Here is a 25,413-nt window from a genome sequence, read left to right as displayed (position 1 = left end):
ATGATCAACAGCTACTCCACATTTACGTATAATAGCCCGGCTATCCATCATATCACTAACATTAAAAAAAAAACCACAGCATCAACATAGCCTTCAAGACAATAAATAATAATCAGAACATATTCCTCAACCACAATAGAGTCAATAATAATAACATTTACTTAGGATCTGGTGCTTATAGGTTAAGATGTGCCCAATGTGACTTCACATATTTTGGACAAACAGGGAGGAGCTTTTTCACAAGGTATCTGGGACATTTACAATGCTTCCAAGCATAACAAGTATTCGGACATGAGCCAGCATATGACTAAAACAGGCCATAAGTTCACCTCAATAGAGAATGATTTGACGATCGTTAAACGCCTAGGCAAAGGGAAATTATTGAACGAAACGGAGAACTTGTACATTTATTTGGAACAAACTTATAATAAAAATAATAATCTTAACGATGTCGTTGATAACAAAAATCCGTTATATGAGACAACTCCGAGATTAATCCAGGCCGTAAATCAGAATAAAGTTCCCAGTATGTTTAAATCACAGAACGCATGCGCTCCAATAGCCACGCCTAATGCCAGGCCCGCCCAATTCAATTCGAGTAACACCTCTCAAGCAACAACACGGACGCACAATTTGAAACTCACACCCCCGTCCCCTCCACCCCTCCGTTACAGCATCAATACTACACTAGAAATAGCAAGCTTAGTCGTTCAGACACAACCGGAACAATTTGGTCCCAGCTAATGTCAACAAGACAAGTAAGTTCATGTGATAAACACTCACTCTGTAATTATTATCATATTGGATTCCACTTTCATCATTCTAATTCCCCATTTTTCTCTTATCCAGTTACAGACAACTCATATTCCTCCCAAGGTTGAACAATGCACCAATGGGAAGTTAATCAACAAGAATGACATAATATTCCAAAAAATTTTATCCGATCAGGAATAGTTTCCAACATACATGCTTCAACTTTAATACATAACCATGTTTCTTTCTAAAGGAATATTCAAACCGAGGTTCTGGTTTTGTAACAATACTTATGACTCAGGCGACCATAACAATTGAAGAAACCCCAATTCACGCTGTGATCAATCCAGTCTACAATTTAGATGTCTAGTCATTATAAAATAGATTCATTCATTGTTCGTAAATTCTGGCAAAGTAATGTACATATTGTACATACATTACATATTGTAAACTATGTAAAAAGTTTAAGACCATTGTATTCAGTATTAAGTTTACTATTAAGTTCTGTTGTTTATAGTTTTAATTCTTGACCTTAAGATTTAGTATTAGGCTGAAGATGCCCATAACTAGGGTGAAACATGTCTGTAAAGCCTTTATTTTTCTTCCAGATCTACAGCGATGAAGCCTTATTGATCCATTAAGGGAGAAAAATAATATGCCCAACCTAGACAGCTTAAGATGCTATACATATATACTAATACTCGTAAAGTAAACATAGCTAACACCAAATGTGGAAAATCAAAGTTGCTGGAAATAATAATGATCAAATGTCAATGAGTCACTTATCTTTTCAGATAAAAACAAAACCTCAAAAAAACTCAATATTGCTATTAAGACCAGGGATAAACGAAAACTAATAGTACTGCAAATAATAATAATAATAATAATAATAATAATAAAATGTCAGTGCGTCACTGATATTTTTTCAGATCGAAACAAAACCTCAAAAACTCAATATTGCTATTAAGAAAAGGGGTAAAACGAAGACTAAAAGAACTACTGCAACAAGGTAATTCCATCTATAGACAGTATGGCATTAATGGCAATGTGAAACTAAAACTGGCAACATATAACTGAGCAGAGTACAGTGCTGTGTCGGGCCGAGTCTGCACTAGACCACAGAATGTTCCACTTCCGGCTGTGTTCGCACTCAGCACATTCTCTCTTAGACACTGACCTTTCTTACATTCTACTTATGTTGCGAACCTGACTACGTGTTATCTCCACTGTAGTGCCGATGCGCAATTTATTACACTTTACATTTCTTTCTTGTTGATCACTCTTCAACCTCTATTAATTCACTATTTACTCACTCTTAACATAGTTATGTATAACATGCACACACTCCACTATTATCGTGTATACAGCCATTTACTTCTCACTACACATTAACTTTTTGCTTCTTGTCACTATGCCTTCGTCTACTCTGTTCTTTTTGCCCCATAACTCTCTTAGGCTCAGACTTCTCCCTCTCACTAGGGCACATCTTGCTTTTTCCTACTTCCCACTCGTGTTTTCACTTCGTTTGCTTGCTCTTGTTACGTCCTGTGTTTCTACTCCCACAATCACACCCTGTAATCTTCTTTCTTCTCTCCCACTGGCCTCCGTCCTGGACTCCTTCGTTGATGCCCAGGCCTCCCTGGTTTCCTTCCTTATCACACTCCCTCATCTCTGCAAATGCCTCCCTGTGGCGAAACATGTCCCTAACTGGTGTTTTTAATTCATATAGAATTTAATCAGTACAAATATATATTTGTCTTGAAAAGGTGGACACAATAATTTTAATCTTGAAAGTGTTTTACTTATTGTATTTTCAATACGGACCAAAATGAGATTAGTTACTTGTAACACACCACTAGAAACACCACTTGGGAATTGTCTCCCATTTTAACATGGCCAAATCCATAAGTGTTGCGTATTATCTCCACTGTATTTGATTTTACCTCCGCCTCACTACCACAGAGATGTCAGAGCATACTTGGATGAAATTCTACCTGGATGATGGATAGGTCGAAGAAGAGCTGTTGAATACCCTCCACTGTCTCAAGACCTTACACCTCCTGACTTCTACCTATGGGGGACCTTGAAAAATTAAGTTTATGGACAGAAGCAGGATACACTGAACGAGCTACAAGAAGTCACGAGGGATTCTGTGCGCCTTTCACACAGGCAACACTGACAGCCGTAGTTCGGTCAGCAGTTCAGCAGCATTGATGTTGTTCGGCTACCAATGGCGGGGAGGTCACTTTGAACACACGAATAACCTTCCCCCGTGCAGGAACTGTAACTGTATGTCGGTATGTTCCATTAATATTGACGATAAAAGAGTGCCTACGTTTTTCTGATCCCCTCTATAGATATACAGTAGCTAATGAAATTAAAATTCAATGGTTTAATCAACTATTACACATTATTTTAATTCAAATGCCTATTTGAATTGACATTTTCTACAAGAATTGTACCAGTCGATATTAGTGGATGTTAACAGGGAAAATTGCTTCTACACTTATTAGTTTACCATAAAATATTCAACCAGTTCTTTAATAAATATAAGAATTGTCATATTTGCTAAGAAACGTGTCACGAATATGAGAAGATATACTGGACAGGCCTAAGTAATGAACAAGAATCAAGGGAAGGATATACTTTATTAGATGTCTTTTTGCTTGGCATCATTTTTTAATCGTAAAGACATACTTCTGATGAATGCTGATTACGTGCAATATGATCAATTTGTAGTGCTCATATATAAGTCTATGTAGAGTACAATTTAGTTTAGAAAATAAGAATTGTTGGGATGGAAGTGACAGTGCAGAACGAATGATCATGATGTGAGTGAGCAAAACTAACTTTCCTGACATGGAGTTATAGCAAAGCATGCAATCACATTAGTTAGACAGTTAAGTTATTAAAACCTGGATAAATGATAAAGATTAGAAAGAGAGAGAGAGAGAGAGAGAAAAAAAAAACCACGAAATATTTACCTTCAACTTTTCATCTTTATCTTTCAAGGATTTTCTCAGTTCTTCAACTTGAGACAGCAATTCAGCAACTACGGGGTCATTTTCTTGACTTTCGCCATTTGATCGTGAGGTGGCAGCCTAAATAAACAAGACAATTCCTCTTATGTAGACACTGAGAAACTGTTATTAGTTTAACGCTTATCAACTTATCATAAAATAACTATTTCATTAACACATTGAGGTCAAAAGCTGTATGAGGCACGGGTTTTGTAATTTATTACCACAGACAAATGAGGTAATCCACCTAATCAAAACAATATAAAATTAGTATTTCAATTTATTTTAATCTTGGTACTAGTTTAGGGCCTATTAGGCCATCGTCAGTCGTAAGGTCCTAAAACATATAAAAAAATTATTGACCATACATATAACAAAAATAGATAACAACAAAATACTTGAAAATTGTTCGGATCCCGTATTCAATATCCTTTAAAATAAGTCACTGTCTTGAGGATGTAACACAACGCTTGAAAATTCTTATGACCTGTTGGTATACTGACATGATGATGATGTATAAATAATTTGTTGAATACTAGTATAAATTTAAAAGAAATTTGTGAAAAATTATAAGATAGAATAATTTTAAATCAGATCTTAGTTGATTATCTTATGAAACAAAGGTACTAATTCCATATTTTATTGATTACGTGGACTACCTCATTTGTCTACAATAATTATATTGTCATCAACACAGAACATGAAAATTATAAACTTTAATGTCAGTCATTTACTGCAAAGAACAGAACCCGCACGATGGATGTTCTCTGGTTTTCATACTTGTTACTAGGAAACAAACGTACTACGCGTGCAGATCGGCACTGCAGTATCACATTTCGGTCGTATACCAGAAGTGCACGAAGAAGAAGAAAAAGGCAGCAACCTACAGCCCTTCTTCCTTTCAAATCGTATCAGAGCTGTGTTGACTTGACAGCAGTGTGCACGTAATGACAGCCATGTGAGAACATGAAATGAACAACATTGATTTACACGAACTGAACAGGCATAACAGATCTTGTATGATGTAAAAACCAAAACTGCAGTTTTCAAGTAGTGAAAAATGGCCAGTCTGGAGGATTAAAATGAACGAAAGCGAGTAAGACCTCAATGTGGTAATAAAAATACGAACGTCATGTAACTATGAATCATGCAAGGAATCCGAGAGAAAAAAAAAAAAAAATTTTAAAACATAGACTCAAGTAATGTATAGCTAAAAACACCAGAGGTTAGGGCAGGATAAAGGAGTAACAGAAAGCACAGACAGGAGGTGAAGACAATAGTCCATCTTAGTCCCCTTCTGTTTTCATGTTTGAACAATCTCTCATTCCTGCTGCATCTTCCTGCACTGGCAAGTCACTCAAAGAATGTTCCAATCATCATGCTTATATTTCTATTATTGCATTTAACCACTTTTACGGTTTCTGTAGATGCCTAGGTGCTGATTTCTGGTGTCATTTGTTTACCCAATTTTACATAATTCATTTATTTATTTATGTATTTAGTAATCAAAAATGAAAGAAATATTTACAAAGGACAAAAGGATATACAGTAAAAATTGTACAATCCTAATATAGTATATATTTATATAAACAAAAGAAAATATACTTGAATACAAGAGCAGAAACAGGAAAGAACAGTATAAAAAAAGTTATGAGAAATTTCATGACAGAAGGAAACAATACGAAGATATCTAGGTTCTTGTTGAAAGATAAGGTGTTTAACACTGCTGGACCTTTGGGTGAGAGAAAGCCACGAACAAGTAATATGGAATAGGGCCTTCATTCTGGCACTAGGGGATGGGACCTGGAGGGGAATAAGGAAACTAATTCTGGAGACCTATATAAACCATTAGCTGCTTCGTATAACAGCTTTAGGTCGGCTACTTTCCTCTGAGCAGAAAGACGTTTGAGTCTTAGTTTCGCAAGCCCTTGGTTAGTGTTTAAGTTGCAACAGGTAGGGAGGTTCTGACGATAGCACTTAACTGCATTATTTTTCTATTCAGTCCCCATCATCTAAGAAATATGTGAATGTTTCACCAATTTCTCAGCTCCTCCCCCCCCCCCCCTATTGACTTTTTCATTGTTCACTTTATACAATAAATTTTATATCATCCAAGAATGGTTCTCTTACAGAGCAATGGTGCTCAGCATCCTAGTAAAGCTGGAAACAGAAATAATTGTGAGAGACGCTGAGAAGAAATGGCTATAGTGAACTTGGATTGAGAATAGAGCTTACTATTGTATTAAGATACGAATTGTCCAGCCCTGCGGTGTAGGGGGCAACGTGTCCGCCTGTCACCCAGCGGCCCCGGGTTCAATTCCCGGCTGGGTCAGGGGTCTTTAATTGTAAACGATTAATATCCCTGGCCTGGGGACTGGGTGTTTGTGTCATCCTTAATGTTCCTTTCCTAACATTCAACACTCTACATTTCCGCAACTCCACTTACACGCAGGTTCCTATCATATGATGAAAGTAGTGGCAAAAGATCTACAGAGGTCGAGGCCATGAACAGATATCATTTAAAATAAAATGAAAAATGAAACAAAAAAATATGAATTTTTTTTTGGATAGTTAGTTTTTGCTTATTGCTGTCTCTCCTTTCCGATGCTACTTCTTGCTAGACTGACAGTTTAGTTCCTTTTCATGAATTGTAGTGACATATCTAAGGTCACAGTTAGTCCAGAACCGTATAACTCAAGCAACCACTAAAAATTAATGTTTTGAGTGCAGTGAATAAAAAATAACAATCCTCAGACCACCATGAACCACATGATGCAATAAATACAGCAGAAGTCTGCTATAGGGAGTACGTCATATAACGATAACCCCGTTATAACGTCAGTTTTTGTCCGTCCCTCCAAAATTCATATTATTATTTACATTTTATGGCCTTCATTGGACCACTCTAGCCAACTTTATACAAAGAATTTTTCAGTTTCCTGTCAGCCCAGTACTTCATTCTCTCTGATCTTATCCTTCTTTCTTCATCGGAAATCACCCTTCCTATTGTCTGTTGATTCTGATTTGCAGTCTGGTTTGTTTGCAAGTTTCTTGATTTTGTCGGTTTTGTTTCTTAGGTCTTCCACTGTAATTTGTAGTTCATCCATATCTTCCTTGATTTCTGTAATCCACTTAATGTTGCACTTACTATTCCATAATTTTTCTATTATTCTCCTGATGATCCTGTTCTCTGGTGTCCTGATTAGATGTCCAAAAAATGAAATGCGTTTCTCCCTGATTGTGCTCATTACTGGTTCTATTTCCTTTTAGACTGTTTCATTAGAAGCTACTCTCCAGTGTCCATCTTCTTGGTATGATTTGTTGATGCACGTTCTAATGATTCTTCTCTCCATCTTGAGTATTTTGTCTATTTGTGCAGTGTGAGTTGTTTTGAAGATGGTTTCGCTTGCGTATGTTATTTCTGGTTGAGTGACTGTTTTGTAATGTTTTAATTTTGTTGCTATTGACAGGCCCTTTTTGTTGTAGGTATTCTTGGTAACATATTGTGCTCTGGTCAGTTTATTTATTTTGTTATGCCATGCTAGCTTTTCATTGAGGTTATATGTTATGATTTCTCCCAGATATTTAAATTTATCTACAATTTTGATTTTTTGGTTTTCTATGGCAATTTTGTTTATGAATGGTGGATCAGTAAACATGATTACTATCTTTTCAAAAGATATTCCAAGACCAATTTTCTGTGCTATTTCCAGTAGTGATATAACTTCTTGTCTGGTTTCCTGAATATTGTTGGGCAAGAGAGCAAGGTCATCGGCAAAACCTAGGCAATTTAAAATTATGTTGCCATTGGGTCTTCCAATTCGGATGTTCTTTGGGTTACTCTTGTACCATTCCCTCATCTATTCCAATACAGTTGAACGGCAGTGGTGACAAGCAATCTCCTTGTCTTAAGCCTGTTTTTATGATGAATGGCTCAGAGAATTCCCCTCTGAACTTGACTTTTGATTTAGTGTTGGTTAAGGTGAGTTCAATCAATTTGATTAATTTTGGATGGAGCCCAAAATTTCATAAAATTTTCAACACTGAAGGTCTATGGATACAGTCGTAAGCTTTCTTAAAGTCCACGAAGGTTATTGCAAGAGGTTTGTTTTGCTTCTTGTAATATGCTGTGGCTAATTTTAAGGTGATATTTTGTTCTGCACAGCTTCTCCAAGGTCTGAAGCCTCCTTCCTTGGTATTCACCCAATACTTCCTCTAGTTGCTCTCTGATCCTCCTGTATAGGATTCTGGAGAAAATCTTGTATGTGCAGTCTAAGAGAGAGATACCTCTGTAATTATCTGGATTGCTTTTATCTCCCTTTTTGTGGAGTGGGTGGATTATGGCTGTGGTCCAATGTTCGGGGAACTTTTCTGTTATCCAGATTTTTGTTAGGGCCATGTGTAAGGATGTTTGAACTGTATCACTGGCATATTTCCACATTTCTGCGAAAACTTGGTCTTGTCCGCATGCCTTATAATTTTTCAACTCCCTGAGTGCTGTTTCCAATTCTTGGATTGTTGGAGGGTTTATAAGTTCAGGCGGGGTCTTGATGGGCCTCTGTATTAATTGCTAAAAGTTCCTGGGGTTCTTCACAATTCAAAATTTAATGAATGCTTTTGTCATGATTTCGGCATTTTCCTTGTCATTATGCGTCATTTTTCCATCCTAACTTTTCAGCATTAATGTGGGAGGGGCAAATTTTTGTACTTGTCTTCCAAACATTTTGTAAAAGTCTCTGGAATTGGTTTTGTGGTATTTTCTTCTATTGAGTTGATTAGATTCTGTGATTGTCTCTTGGTTAGCCTGATAATTTGTGTAAACTTTTTCTTGATATTTTTGAGGTTAGTTGAACTTTCTTTTGTTTTGTGTGTTTGAAATTTTAACCGTGCCTGATGTCTTTCTTCATGAATTTTGTCACATTCCGAGGTCCACTAGGCATGTCTTATGCGTGTTCAATGGGGCTAAATTTTCAGCTTGTTGCCTGAGAATTGGAACCAGTTCTTCTAGGTTGTCTGTCAGTTTTATGTTTTGTGTGACTTCTCTATATTTATCATTCCTAATTAATTGGTGTGGACCAAAGTTCCTCTTTCGTTTATTGCGTTTTGGATTCTTTTTTTGTGGTATGAACTTATGTTTCCAAGTTTTAAGTTTGTTGGGCCTTCTTGTGAAGTAGGTGGACTTTGAGATTAATTTGTGTTCTCTGCAGAGTTCAACAAGTCATTGACCATTCTTATTTGTATGTTTATGTGGAGCCCATTTCCCAATGATATCTCGGTATTTCTTTTCTCTTCCGAGTTGGGCATTGAAGTCCCCTAATAGGATCTTAACGTTGTTAACATTTATTTGGTTTAGAGTTTGGTCAAGGAGATTCCAAAACTTTTCCACTTCTTTCCTAGTCTTTGTTAGAAAATTATTTTCATTAGTAGGGGCATGGGCATTTATGATGGTATAAATTTTGTTGGATGCTTTTAAACTCAAAGCTGCAGTTCTAGGCGAGATTGCTTGAAAATCGATTATTGAATCTATTATTTTCACATTGACTATAAACCCAGTTGCAAATTGGGGACATTGTTTCATAACCCTTAGTCCAGGTTTCCCGTTGTAAATTCTGTAGCCTTGAGATTCAAATGGTTCTTCTGTAGTATTTCTCATCTCCTGGAGTCCTGCTACTAAAATTTTCTGTTTATCTAATTCGACCATGAAGTTCTTTAGTTTTCCTGCTTTAAGTAGAGAATTAATATTAAAAGTTGCAATGTAGTTGATCTGATGTTGTTTGATCCTGTTCTTATGTGCTGGCATAGGAATGGGTGATTGCCAACACTCTGACTCGATGTCTTCAAGGTGGCTAACCACCCGAATCCGATGTAGCCTTCTCCTGCTTTCTTGGACAGGACGGTGGAATTTGTTTCCTAAAAGACCTTTCCATGGTTGACTTTAGAAGGTAGTTATCCTTGGGTGGAGCAAGCTCCAATTTACAACTACGGTTGTTAACCGCAGAGGGACAACCCCAGATGTTCTGGGTTGGCATTTCCTCCTAAATCAATGAGGTATGGGTTTCCCGCCAATACTCGGGTGGCTGATTGCAGTGGTTTCCCACTGGGCGATGGGGTCGCCACGTCCCTACTCTTCCAAAATTCCTATATTATACAGTATATCTCGGTTACAGTGAGAGCCCTATCACTCACTCATCTGTTGTTATGAGCGATTAAGCATGCACGATATTTCCGTTACCGCTATTTATGCACCCAGCCATTCCATTATATGAGATTGATCATCTTTGGTATGTCCACAGGTGAGCTCTCTTGCCGACATTTGAAGGCGACGTCGGAGTCAATTAGTAATACCCGTCGACTGCTGTTCTGTAAAGGCAAATGATAATGAAAGAGAACCCGTTTTCGTAATATGAGTAAATAACGTGTTCGAGAGCAGTTATTAAATCTCTAAAAATTAAGGCTGAAGTAAGAACGGGATACAACTCAAGATATGACGGAGTGCATAATTGATTTCGGAGGTTAGTTTATATATTCTCGCGTCTGGTTAAATTTTGGAAAGGCTCTCGTCATGTCAATTTATAGCGAGAAACCATTTCTCTACTTGCGCTTGGAATATCCTTTCATGATGTATATAGTATGGTCAAGTTCGGATAGGTGCATGTTCGAATGAGAAAACTGAAATATTTGCCACAAAATGCGATCGATCATCTTCAGTACGGTATTGTTTTCTCGCTATGTGCAATTGTGAGCTCTCTGGTAAACATTCAAAGGCGATGTTGAAGTCGATTAGTAATACCTGTCAACTGCTGTTCCGTAACCAAAATTAGAACTGAAAGAGAAGAACATGTTTTCGTATATGCGTAACTGATGTAGCCAATAGCAGTTAACTCATTAGAAATCAAGGCTGAAGAAAATGAACTCTTAAATTTAATGTCTTATAGTGAAATTAAGTAAGCAGGTAATGCACCAAGATAAATATGGCAAAGTATATCACTGATTTCAGAAGATATTTTCTCATGTCTAATTACTTTTCGGAAAGGCTATTCCCATGTAAGTTGTGTAGCGAGGAGTTTATCATTTCTCTACGTGCAATATGTTCTCACGGTGAAGATACGGTTAGGTTAGGTGATACTGGTTGAAGAAGAAAACTGAAACGTTTGCCACAGAGAACTCCGAGTGATACTATAATTTTTTTTCAGAATGAAATTAAACATACACTTTCACGCACTATTGGATTTCAAAAGAAAGAAAAAAGGGGTAAGCCGTAGTGTGTCGATAACGTCCGTGAAAACACAAGTTTTGAACAAACTGATTGCCGTTTCATAGCAATTTTAATCGGTATGGGGCTTTCCCCGACTTTAACGAATAATCTTACATAACGACAATCTGCTACAGAGTGTAAATTCTTGCGCCGTTACGAATTCTTGCTATAACGGACTTCTACTGTATTTATATTAATTGTGCAAACAGCAAAACCATGTATTTTGTAATGATCATTCACTGCAGTACGAGGCTAAAGGCTTGATGACCAGTGAGCTTCACAAAAATTGGCTACTCATGATAGCTGCAAGGCATATAATTAACAGGAGAATCTAGTTGTCTGTCGGTAACTGTACAGCACACTCCAAGACCCCACTCTCGTAAATGCATTAAGTTTCGCAACATGACATCAGTTATGCAGACAATTAGTCAAGTAATAAGTAGATGCTAGTCGCATGATAAATGTAGTTTTGAATCAGGTTAGGCAACAATAGAGTTCCTCCGTGGAATGAGATGGGATGTGTCACTTTGGTCAGAAGTGAGGTTCCAGTGAAATAGCACTGATTGATACTTCCTGCACAATACATACTGTATTTCGATCACAAATGCTGGCTTCCCTCGAAGAACGTTGGATTTTATACAATTATAAGCTTCGTGTTCACGACGAGATCTTCGTTCATGAAGACCCGGTGCGATAGTCGCCCAAATGCTGCATGGGCAGCACCAATTCTCTTCTCCACATCATCTTCACAGTTGCAGCACACAGACAGAGTACTACCGAGGTATGAGAAGTGGTCTATCTGCTCCAGTGATGCATGTGAGATAAAGATGTTGCACTGTGGAAGGGTTGAGCCTGGTGAAGGTTGCACTAGGACCGTAAGTCTTTTGAACGTTAATTGTGAGACCAGATCGATCACATGCACTCTTGCAGCACTTAACTGACTGATGTAACTCCTCCGGTGTGAGTGCAGATGACGCACAATCATCTGCATACACCATTTTGGTAATCTTTGTAACCTGAGTTAGGCTCTGTGAGCAAAGTCGAGCTATGTTAAAAAGACCTCCATCAAAACGGTATCTCATCTATACGCCTGGATTGTTTGTAGGTGATTCATAGAGTATTGCATCCACATACAGCACATATAGCATTGGAGCAAGTATACAAACCTGTTTTAGTCCATGAGCGAATGAGCCACAAGAAAATACGGCATAACTAAAGCCAATGTTCGGTGTTGGCATGAAGATAAATATAGCCTAAAAATGCGTACCGCACAGGAACGGCATTCATATGATTTTACAAAGCACTTTTTAAGCCTGATTAATTTTTTGAAAGAAAAAGTGGGGGTCGTCTTGCATTCAGGATCATCTTGGATTCGGAGAAAAACATAATGCCCTGTATGAAGTCAGTTCTGTGTGCAGAAGATGTGGAGTTCCCTGTTGTACTTCTGCATTTGCATGTTTATAGGCCTACTTTCTCATTCCTTTCTATGAGTTCTTCAGCCCATAATAACCTACTGTATCTGTAAGTGTTCTTTTTTTTTTTTTTGCTACTTGTTTTACGTCGCACCGACACAGATAGGTCTTATGGCGACGATGGGACAGGGAAGGGCTAGGAGTGGGAAGGAAGCGGCCGTGGCCTTAATTAAGGTACAGCCCCAGCATTTGCCTGGTGTGAAAATGGGAAACCACGGAAAACCATTTTCAGGGCTGCCGATAGTGGGGTTCGAACCTACTATCTCCCGAATACTGGATACTGGCCGCAATTAAGCGACTGCAGCTATCGAGCTCGGTGTGTAAGTGTTCTAATCAAGATCAAAGAGTTAAAGGGTATTTAGGTATATAACTAGCAACAAAACAATAGAAATGGCAGGGAAAAGAAGAAACACACTATTTTTACACCTAAATTGGCTCTACAAACAATTTCAGTATTAACCTTACCTTCACAACTCTTTTTGCACAATCTAGTTCATGTTTAAGAGTTGCATTTTCAAAGACAAGTTTGGAGTTAGTTATTTGCAATTCCTTGTGTCTTTCTTTGATACTATCCCTCTGTTCTTGAATAGCACTTAACTTGCAATCCAGAACTTTATTCATTTGCTGCAGTTCTGTAATTGTCTGGTCCTCCTGAGAACAAAACAAAACAATTTTTAATGCATTTATGATGCTATGAACGATGATACTTCCTTTGTTAAATTCCAATACTCTTCACCTACATTTTCATGGTACATTTCTTTTCAAAGTATATGGTACTATGTAGCACATAGATGAAGATCTCTTAGTGAAGTGAAAATAGGTCTAGAAGACAAACACAACCATGCATACTTCATGAATAAATGAAATTATTGTTAACAATGTCAAAAACTTTCAGTGTTATGTTATTACATTTCAAATTAATACGAAAATAAGACAACCGAGATACATGTAACATTATTTTACTTTCCATTGTGCTTCTTCACATATGAATTCCAGCATAATTACACTGCCTCTCTTTAATCCCTGATAAGACGCTAAATTGTTTCAAGTAGGAACATTTTACTACCTTTCTTAAGAGCCTAACATTAAAATCGTATGTCTAAAGTTATCATTCAATAACAGCATTGAGAAGTAAAAAAGTCATAATTCATGCATAATGAAACTACTCTCAGATTTTTTTTAAATTCGAAAGTGAGGAGGGCTATTTTAAATGCAATAGAGGAATGCACACAATATGCATGTCTATCCAGTACTCATCGACACAACTCTATTGGGATTTCTTGTATAAGAATACATAACAGTGTGGTATCTCTCACACAGTTTTTCACGGTGTTGTCCTCCCTGCACCACACAAACATACACAAAATGTCTGTGTCCGGCTCGTGGAATCCCAGAGTTCTACATATGCTCCGCAGCGTAACGGTTAGCAATATTAACTGTCGTCCTCGGATGCCTGGGTTCAATTCCGGATGATGGCAGGAGGGCTGGTAAGTGGTTAAAATGGCACATGCAGCTCTCCTCCATTGGGGGCGTGCCTGATAAGAGGACACGATATACTTTATGTCTGGCTCCATGGGTAAATGGTTAGTGATGAGGGGTCAAATAAGTTGAAGTTACACAGACTGCTAAACATATCTGACTGGAAACCATTCCAGTTGGATGGTGACAGAACATGCGCATTTTTTGATGCATTACACCTGCTCTCTGGAATGAGAAATAGGGAAGTTCATGGTGCGCAAAACATATATATTCAGGGAAGTGATTCTGACATTGTTTTGGATTATAATTATGTGTTAGTATTGTTTGGTGAATCTATGGATTTTTAATCAATATTGGGACCATATTGGATTATAAATTTTGTGCCCTAAGTGGGTACCATCTTGTTTTGACTATAATTATTGTCCATAGATAATACTAAGAAGGGTACTTGATTTATTTGTTAACATCTTGCCCTAAGTGCCCGACATCTTATTTCAATTTACCATCGCTCTCATAGAAATCACGATGAAGATGGAAACTCTATACTCTCTCCATGATGTTGCCTAGGTCACAGAGTATACATTGTTTGTTTACAACTTTTGACATTAACTAAGCCAGCCATCTTTAAAAACGGGCAACCTTCACGCTTCGCATGGTGTTGCATAGGATATGATATGCATTTCACTCAAAGCTGGCGGAAGGTATAAAACGTGACCCAGTTTTATGGAGATAATGATATTTATTACTTTAAACTTATATATTTTACAGTTTTTGCTCGTGAAGTACATTCTTTATCCGAAAGGTCTAGAAGTGTATATAGATTTTAATTAATTTTTGTTTTTTCGTGTGGTGCAGATTTTTGATAGTTGAAACGTTTAGTGAGAATAACGTTTATGCATGTCTCTTGTTATGTTAGTTTAAATGTGGAAAGAAATGGGAAACTACCACATTTATTTATTTTTCCCTAGTAGTGCATGAAATGATTCTCGCTGTAAAAGATTCCAGAGGTAAAGCGTCCTCTCAGTCGGATCTCCGGGAGAGAACTACAATGAGAAAATCCCTTGATCAGGATGTAAAGCAACATGTTGTTCTGAAGAGGAAAATGCCAGGCAAGAAATGATTAAGAACCATCCGGATATCCTTGGTATGTCTGAGGTGCGTTGGGGTGGAAGTGGTGAAGTTACAAGTAGTGATTACCATTTATACTACTCAGGAGAAGAGAAGAATGGAACCAATGGAGTAGGATTTCTATTGAAAAACGACCTCAGAGGGAAAGTTATTAAAGTAGATGCAATTGATGGCAGGATAATGATGAGATTAAAGGGACAAGGAAAAGATTTGGTGTTAATACAGCTGTACATGCCAACCAGTCAACACCCCGAAGATAAGGTGGAAAAATATTATGACATGATAGAAGAAAACTGAGAAAGAGCAAAAGGGTGCTTGTGTTATTATTATGGGGGATTGGAATGGTGTAGTTGGAGAAGGTGAGGAAGAGGGAATTGTTGGAAAATATGGACTTGGAGAAAGGAACAACAGAAGACCCTAATTGACTTCTGTAAAGAGAACCAGTTTGTGATAGGAAACACATTATTTGAACACCACAAAAGACACAGATATACTTTGACATCTCCACTGAATGATCAAAGATATCAGATCGACTATATCATTATACAAAAGAGATACAGTATATCATTATACAAAAGAGATACAGAAATGGGATGAAAAATGCAAAGTCTTATCCGGGAGCAGACATAAACTCGGATCACAATCTAGTGGTAGCTGAGGTAGAAGTAAAACTTAAAGAAAACCACTAAAGCTGCAATTAGAGAGAGGCTAAATCTACGAAAGCTTAAGGAAAAAGAAAATCGTGATGGGATGTAGAGGATTTTTATCGAAACAATGAAAACCACTGTAGATCCAGGAAACAAAGACTGGATAGCAATTAGAGATGGAATGAAACAGGCTGCAAAAGAAGCACTTGGCATAAGACAAGGACGAAGAATCAGGAAAGAGTGGGTAACAAAGGAGACGTTGGAGAAAATGGAAGAAAGTGGAAAGCAATTAAAACACAAGAATGCAAAAAGCAGTACAGAAAGCTAAATAGTGAGTTAAGAAGAGAAACTAACAGAGCTAGAGAAAAGTGGTTAAATGTGAAATGTGAGGAGATTGAGAGTTTGGAAAGAGAAGGGAAATATGAACAGATGTATCGGGAAGCAAAAAGGATGACATTTAAAAGGAAAAGTTGTAGGACAGGAGGAACAATTGAAGGAAGTGATGGAACAATCTCTGATGAAAATGAGATTTTAAAACAATGGAAAGGATATGTAGAGACTTTGTATGCGACTGAAGATGAAAAGGGATGCTCTATACTTGAGGATGAAGTTGCACTTGCTATTAAAGAAATGAGACAAGAAAAAGCATGTGGAATTGATGACCTATCAATAGAAATTGTAAAAGGGTTAGGAAATAAGGGTATGCAAATTTTAACATCACATTGTAACAGAATATATGAGACAGGCCAGTGGCCTGAAGATTTTCTAACCACAGTAATGATCCCTATAGCAAAGAAGAAGGATGCATGTAAGTTTGAAGATCACAGAACCATAAGTATGATTTCTCATGCAGCAAAAGCACTATTGAGATTCCTGAATCGAAGGTTATATAAAAAATTAGATGAATCGATTAAGGAAGAGCAGTAAGGATTTAGAAAGGGAAAAGGTACAAGAGATGCTATTGGGTTACTAAGAAAGGTACATTGAAAAAGGAAGAATGGTATTTGTGACTTTTATTGACCTGGAAAAGGCTTTTGATAGAGTTCAATGGGATAAATTGATCAGCATACTGAAGAAGAATGGAGTAGACTGGGAAGAAAGGAGGCTAATTAAGAACCTTTACATAAACTACACTGTCCAAATCAGAATAGGACATGATATGTCAGAAGGGAGCAGAATTGGCAGAGGGGTGAGGCAAGGTGGTTGTCTATAACCAACGCTGTTTAATATATACTTGGAGGAATTAATTGCAAACTGCTTTCAAGGAAAACAAGGTGTGGCAATTGGAGGAAAAAGAATTGAATGCATTCGATTTGCAGATGACATGGCGGTTCTAGCAGAAACTGAGAAAATGATGAATGCTATGTTGGAAAAATTGAACAGATCCTTAAGAAGTTAGGCATGAAAATTAATAGGAAAAAGACCAAGGCAATGATCATGGGGTCAAAGAAAGACTCAACAGCTAAAATAATACTTTCGGGAGAGGAGATCGAACAAGTGTCTAAATTCAAATATTTGGGAAGCATAATCAGAAATGATCTTTATTGCTTGGACAAAGTGAAGACTAGAGTTGCAATGGCCAAGGAAGCATTTATGAAACAAAGGACACTGTTGAGTGGGCCTCTAAATAAGGACCTTAAGAAGAGATTAGTGCAGTGCTTTGTGTGGAGTGTGGCACTTTATGGGGCTGAGACTTGGACGTTGAGAAAAGGGGAAGAAAGAAGACTAGACACATATGAAATGTGGATCTGGCGGAAGATGGAGAAAATCAGCTAGCAGGAAAAAGTAAGGAATGAGGAAGTATTAAAAAGAGTGGGTGAAGGAAGGAGAACGATATTGGAATGCATTCAAAGATGGAAGAAAAATTGGTTAGGACACTTTGCAAAGAAATTGTTTAATATCTGAAGCATCGGAAGGGAAAATACAAGGAAAACTGAAGAGAGGAAGGAAGAGATATCAGTTAGTAGACAGTGTGCAGGTAAATAGAAGCTACTGGAAGACAAAGAGAATGGCTGAAGACAGAACAGCGTGGAGAATTCATGCGAAGACCTGCCGACAGGCAGACCACCACCAATGACTATGATGATGATGATGATGATGATGATGATGATGATCTGCTGAAATCTATATGCAATAACCTTAAAGTATGATGTGGAATATAAGGAACAAAATATTTCTTGGGACCATATTATACAGTTTTATAATACTGATAAAAACATGAACCCGAAATTTGCACCCTATCTTAAGAAAAAGCATATTATCTTATCGCCTCTCTCACGTATGCGGGTGTGCCTTGCAGCTAAGGTTATGATCCATTCTGTAAGTCTAGGTACATTAAACTAGCGCTTTGCCCGCGGCTTCGCTCGTGACATAGTTGAGTTATGTCCCATTATATTATTTCATTTCCCATTTTCTTTTGAAGTACACCAAACCAACCTTATGCGTTCATCGACTTTCGTAAGAAATGTATGACATGAACGTAAATTATGTTTTTTCCCATTCCGGCATTAGCCGGAATCGAAAAATTTAACTTGTATTTCGAGTTTGCTGTTAAATGAAATTCTCCTGGAGAACGCCCTGTAATAACATAGCTTCTATTATTTTTTTTAACCCCGTCTCACGTAATCTAGTGTCATTGCACAACTTAGGTGGTTTGAGGTTACGTAACAACATTACAGGTGCTCCTACTTTCAAATGAAGTTTGTGAGATGGGAATCCTGGAGGTTAAGAGTATTAAGGAATTCTACTGGATAATCGACAGCATCGTCCGTTTGTAATACCTTGTCGACCGATTTATACTATATCTCTTCTGTATCAAAATATGTAAGCAATGCTTCATTTATTTCATTAGTCGTCTCATTAAAGTAAATCTGCAGAAATCCAGGATCTTGATGAGCATTTGGCAATAGACTGCCGATGGAATGCTAAATTTGACCTTGTACTTGGAAAGTTGGCATAAAGCCGGGTTGGATGACTTGCTTAGCACCAAAAGATGTCATTTGAAAACAGCTGCTATATTTTCTAATTTGATAAAAAAAAAAATCATGATCTGGACGGGCACTGTACAATGGTTCAGGTGGAGATTGGAGTGGTGGCAGCTGAACCTTGCTAGAATCGGAACACATGCCTGGTGTTTTATCGTTCAACCACTACTGGTCTGCATTTAGGGCAGTCGCCCAGGTAGCCGATTCCCTACTGTTGTTTTCCTAGCCTTTTCTTAAATGATTGCAAAGAAATTGGAAATTTATTGAACATCTCCCTTGGTAAGTTATTCCAATCCCTAACTCCCCTTCCTATAAACGAATATTTGCCCCAATCTGTCCTCTTAAATTCCAACTTCATCTTCTTTCCACTTGAGAGCATTGCAGAACTGGCATTTATGGATCATTGTGCCAGTGGTTATCAAGCTGTTATCTTCCTAATTAATTTCAGGATCGTAAGACATCCTGGAACAAAACTTAATTTTACATGGACGCAATCGTCTTTCCTTTCGGACCCCAGGGTGATGTTGCTCATATCGCGTTTGAATTGTCCTGTGATATTCGCGATTATTTTGCTGGTGTGTAGCTGCCGCTGCTCTATGAAACTCGGGATTATTTTTCTGGTAGCGGAATGGAAATATTTTGCCTGCTGCCATCAACTCACATGTTCCACCATAAGTTGAATCTTCTGACATGAAAAGTCGGCACTCTTCTGAGGAGGAATAGTTATTACCAAGATGATTTTCGGACAAAATGGAGACAACTTACAAAACCAATAGCTTCACAAACTTCTTTATGCCGTAACTGAGTAGAATATAAAATGTGAGAAAGAGATCTAAATAGACACGCACCGTCACCTACAATACAAACTATGGTATGTGGCAATACTTTACCATTAATGTTTAGATAAGTTACTGCTATTATACTGTGTGCGTGAAAAAGACGCTACAGCACTGCAGTCTGTTATTTAGCTGTCTCCTTGAAATATCACACACCAGTACGTTGGTATGAAATGTTGGTACACTTCTGAGGAGGAATACCGGATTGCCAAGGTTCAAACACTTATTGCTCAAGAGTTCTATCACACTCACTTCATTACTGGTCGACAATATTATGCAAGTTGCCTCCGACCTCGCCTTCGTCTATATGAGTGACATATCTTCGAACCATAGACAGCTTTCCTAATAACGCATGCGCGCGCCGAACTGGTACTGCTTTCGCCTACTGTTTAACCAGTTGTACGGAAGAAACAATTCATTTAAACTGTAAGCGGTTGCAAAACTCACTAACAAAATATAAAACTGTAAGAAATCTGCTCGATAAAACAATATTCCTGTGTTAAAAAAAGTTCGCTAACAGGCAGTTTTGAACCTGCATTCTTGCAGTCTGTAGTCCGTTGACTTAAACGTTGCGTATCAGCGCAGCGTAAAACTTCTCATGAATTCACTCACAAACATTCATATATGTAGGCCTATATACTGTTAATGGTATCTTCTCTTTAAGGATCTGGTTTATTACCGTCTTAAAATACACAGAAACGAAGTTAATTGGCTCATATATGTTGGAAAGTGGCGCGGCCATTTTTAATTGGCAAAAGCCAACGATTCATGCACGCAAGGGAAGTATTTCATCTGGAAATTCTTAAAAATAAATATATTTCTGTTGACTTTTCGAGAAAAGCAAGATTTTTTGCTGTACTATTGAGACGATTTGGAAGACTGAATGAATATGTATGTACAATATTGTTAAAAAAAAGTGGAGATATTGAACGCAAATGTAAAACCACATATCACCCCTTTAAACCCCTTTAAAATCATAATTTTTAAAAATGATTTTAAAATAGTATTTACAATATATGAAAATAAATATCTGAATTAATATAAGTACAGTATTTTTCACAGAAACTGAGAACTTCAACAAAAAAGTAAAATCACATTTCACCCCTTTAAAATTGGAATTTTTAAAAATCCTTTCTTAGTGCGCCCTTAAGCTATGATAGGACCATGTCCTCAAATTTTCATGCAATTTTCCCCAGTAGGTTTTGCTGTGCGTTGATTATCAGTCAGTCAGTCAGTCAGGACATATTGCTTTATAGATGTGGCTTTGAATACTATGACCCCTGTACCAACAGCCATTTTCCTTGAAAAATTTGACGTATTTTTTTATGTATTCAATTCAAAATCAGTTGAATAACACTTAACGCATTTCAAAGAGCTCTTACAGAGTCTTCACCCCAATGAAATTTGCTACAGGAAATGTCAGAATATTTAAACAATTTGACATTCCTCAACAAGAATTGAAATATGACACCGTGTATTAAAGGCTCGCGTCACAACATATGAAAATTTAAAAAATTATGGAATGAACTGAAGGAACAGTACAACTTTATGTTTCTCTATACGTGACGTCTTACACATGATTGTGTCGAGGAACTTTTTCAATCCTGCAGATGAAAGGCAAAAATAATGTAACTCCACCTTGCTCCAAATTAAGATCCACCATCAGGGCCACAATTTGTAATAAACTTCTCTTGCCCTCAACTGTGAGATTGATCTGGCAGAATATTTGTTAAAAAAGGATGACTTCGAGAAATCAGCATCCAGTATAATGTATCCACACAGACAAATACGAAATGCTGTCAGTAGTACAGTTACTTATTCACATCTATTTATAAATTGAACACACACATAACCTTAATCACTGCTGTCACAAACAAAACACTCGCATCACAAACCGCCATTTTGACAATTGCCTATGGAGATTGCAACCTTAAAACACAGTTGAAACAGATAACCGCTTAAAAGAATGTCACAACATGTGGTCACAAGTATAACCTGTTAACTCATAACTGTACCAAACAATAACTCTTCTCTACCCTCAACATCGCGTCCTTATATATGTGCCTGCCCAGGCTTCTAGAAAGATAAGTTACAAAAAAAAAACCTCTCGAAAATTCTAGAGTGCTTAATACATATAGTGTACAGAATATTCTCGTCTACCCAGTACCATTCTGGAAGTTACAGTGTGTTTCACAATTTTGTAGTGGATTACAAATTATATATATAGGACGGAATAAATTATGTACAGGTTTTTACAATAATTGAACTGAGATGTCTATATACAGTGCATGTTTCATGACATAAACTCACAAACAACGCGATCGTATCGTATGTACATGTGATGTAATAAGCATACAAATACTAACTGGATGTAACACTTCATGGACATGCATTACAAGTAGTAGTAGTAGTAGTAGTAGTAGTAGTAGTAGTAGTAGTAGAACGATAAAGTTATATCCGTTTATCACACTTGCGTCAATATCCCCCCTATAACTTGAAACAATTTCCACAATTTCACACTCGCCGACTTTGCCTTGGTCGTAGATTGTATCTTCTCTCTTCCTCGAAGTCGATGGATGTGCTCTCCTCCCCTTAACCGGATCGTGTTGTGTCGGGGGTCAGGGTTGCCTCACTGCCAGCCTCTTCCTCGATGACAGTTGATGCATTCTCCTCATGACCAGGCTGAGCTGTGTTGTCAGTAGCCTCTCCTTCAGGCTTACTACGTATGCGCGGCGGTTGGGTGACTCACCGCAACTCTGATGTGTGGACCTTGACAAGACGGTTGGTCTTTAGTAATAGACCCCATGGCCCAGCTGTTTATCCACCTCGATGGGATTAACCCACTTAGGTGCAAGACCTGCATAAAACCTTCCAATCATATTACTGACTGCGTGGTTACGTCGCAGTACTTGTTGGCCTGGTAGGAAGATATGGGTCTCTTCGACATCTCGAGCCTTGGCCTGGGTAAGGGATCTCTTCTAGGCTAAACCTCGCTTCTCCTTACTGCCCTGCTGCTGCTGCCACTCCTACCAGGAAATCCGCTGCATCGTCTTGAGTGTCAAACAGCTGAGTGCACCAGCGTAAATGCAGGCAGGAGTAGAAGGAAGATGTCAACAGACTTACTTACGTAAAATATGATGAATTTACCACTTACTCATCACCAAAACTTGACTGTCTCCATTTGACTGAGTCCTTGCTTACGTCTGTAGGATTGCCCTACACTGGTAAAAACTATAAGCAATTCATGAATTTGAAAAATTGGATGTTAAATATTTAAAGTAGAATCAAATTCATAACCTATAATCAACAGTGTGCATCAGTTTTGTCATTTTATGGACAAAAAGAATAATATTCAATACTAAACTCAGCTGTTTTGAGAGTGTATTAAGATTTCATTTCCATTTGGTACAACGTGTGAAAAAGTTCACGCCAGTTGTAACAAAATGTTTTAATGTGTAGTCAACAAATAATTTGAAGACATTCAGCAATTTTAACATATTGTAAATGTAATTATGCAGAGATTAACTAATAGCATATTAGAATAAGGTTTTAAAGTTTCAAACTCAACAAATAGTCATATTATTTTCAATAAGACGACGTAATACATAAACGCTTTATATTAAAGCGGTATTTTCAAGTTTATGATGGATAAGTTTGTTAACGGCAAACCATTAGTGTAAGTTCTAGAACAATGTTGCCAATTTAACCTTGTAAGAATATTTATATCTGAAGATGTTCAAAATATGAACGAAACATGCCTTATGTTTTCACAATTAAGCAATAAAATAAGGATGAGATCCTAATATTATAATTGCTTTTAATGTATTGAATAGGTGGAAATCAAAATTTTATTGTTGTCCTTTTAACAGACTTTCAATATGGAAAAATGAGGATAGTCTAAAGTTGTCAGGAGGAGTGTAGTGATTAAAAGCAATGTTATATAAAATACTAGATCAAATTAATAAACCACATGTTTTCTCACTTTCAAAGAACAGTAATACGGTGCTGATCTAACAGTACAAAGTTCCGTGCTGCAATGACCAGACCGCAGACAGCCGCGAACACTTCTCTGCCATTATTCCGTTAAATATGCACACTGCTCATTCCAATCAGTGCCTCAGAGTAGGAATTGAATAGCTCGAATGCTATGATGAACCAGTTTGTTACGTATCAGTAGTATCAGAAATGTATCTAACTCGCCAACTACTTCCCGCCAATTTTCAGGCAGGCTGTTAAACTCGGGTTGACCGGGTTAGTTGGCTGTGCGGTTAGGGGTGCATAGCTGTGAGCTTGGATCCAGGAGGTAGTGGGTACGAACTCCACTGTCGACAGCCCTGAAGGTGGTTTTCCATGGTCTCCCATTTTCACACCAGGAAAATGCTGCGCAGTAAAGTTATTAACGTCAGGGCCGCTTGCTTCCTACCCCTAGCCCTTTCGTATCCCATCGTCGCCATGAGTCTTAACTGTGCTGGCCCGAAGTAGAGCAATTTTTTTAAAAAAATCTCTGTATACAGCAATAATCCGATCTATTGGAGATGAATGGCAACAGAGACACAAAGCAAATCACGAACTCCTGGCACTAAAAGCCATTCGCCATTTCTTTTTTTACAATAAACAATGGTCGATGCCTTCACATTCAGTATTCTTTCGACACTGTAATATTAGGGCATCTTATAAAATTAATTATAATGTACTCTGACTTTACATGCCGATTTTCATTAAATTCTGTTCACCCATTTTCTCGTGGCGGTGGCAATATGATCTTAGCAACAAAAATCCATATCCTTGAATATCTACGTAAACATAGCCAGTATGGTAAAAATGCTTAAGACATAAATGATCGGAAATTTAACACTATGTAACTATTTATATAGCTTGTGTCAATAAGACCTCTAATAACACAAATATTCGAGAATTAAATTTTGGGCCTTCACCTAAACTACCATTTCACTCAGCGTGAATAAAGTTATTTATGGCCTAGATTGTAGCAACTTATTTCCCAACCGAGTAAAGCGTAGCTTCCACATAAGTCCCAGTCAACATCCAGGGTTGTGACAATATGGAAGTTCCTGGGGTATGGGTAGTGCTGAGTAATCACATTTGGAGCACGACTAGTGCATCCGAGTGTTATGAAAGGTGCTGCTCATAGGGTCAGTTGTGCTGCAATAGTATTTTCTGACCCAGTGAAGAAAGCAATGGCAAACTACCTCACTTCTCATCTTGCCTAGTACGGCTCATTTTGGTGCTGAAATTGGTTTCTGGGGTTTCCTTATAACTGCACAACCTTTGGTGGTGCTATTTGAGGATCCAACCAGCCTCTGTGCTGATGACCTAACAGATTTCCCAACTTTGCATACCGATTTTATTTACGACAGGACAACTAATAACAAAATATATGAGAATTAACTTTTAGGCCTTCTCCTAAACTACCATTTCTCTCTGGGTGAAGAAGATTATTTATGGCGTAGATTGTAGTGATTTACTCCCCAAATTCGCATACAAATTTTAATTAAGATAGGACCACTAATAACATCAATATTTGTGAATAACATTTTAGGCCTTCCCCTAAACTACCATTTTCCTCAGAGTGAATAAGACTATTTATAGTTTTTGCTGTAGCGAATTATTCCAGAACCTTACATACTGATTTTCATTAAGATATGATCATTAATAACATAAATATTTGAGAATTAAATTTTAGGCCTTCCCCTAAACTACCATTTCTCGCAGCATGAATAATATTATTTTTGGCCTAGTTTGTAACAACTTATTCCCGGACTTTACATACTGATTTTCATTCAATTCTCTTCAGCCGCTTTCTCGTGATGTGTGTACATAC

The 25,413-nt window shown here is 37.5% G+C and overlaps 1 protein-coding gene across 1 annotated transcript in view; it reads right to left on the bottom strand.

Moving 5' to 3' along the window:
• The window catches only part of LOC136866805 (kinesin-like protein KIF20A), a 430,278-nt gene that overhangs the window by 205,805 nt on the left and 199,060 nt on the right, over positions 1–25,413 (bottom strand). Inside the window, exons 15-16 of the mRNA XM_068226714.1 lie at positions 12,966–13,151; positions 3,738–3,854 (exon numbers count right to left, since the gene is read on the bottom strand). Of these exons, the coding sequence (XP_068082815.1) occupies positions 3,738–3,854; positions 12,966–13,151 (303 nt within the window). The remainder of the gene's footprint in view (positions 1–3,737; positions 3,855–12,965; positions 13,152–25,413) is intronic.

The sequence above is a fragment of the Anabrus simplex genome, chromosome 3 (assembly GCF_040414725.1).
Source record: "Anabrus simplex isolate iqAnaSimp1 chromosome 3, ASM4041472v1, whole genome shotgun sequence".
NCBI lineage: Eukaryota > Metazoa > Arthropoda > Insecta > Orthoptera > Tettigoniidae > Anabrus > Anabrus simplex.
Note: the sequence above shows the minus strand (reverse complement) of the source record. Positions and strands in the feature narration are given on the sequence as shown.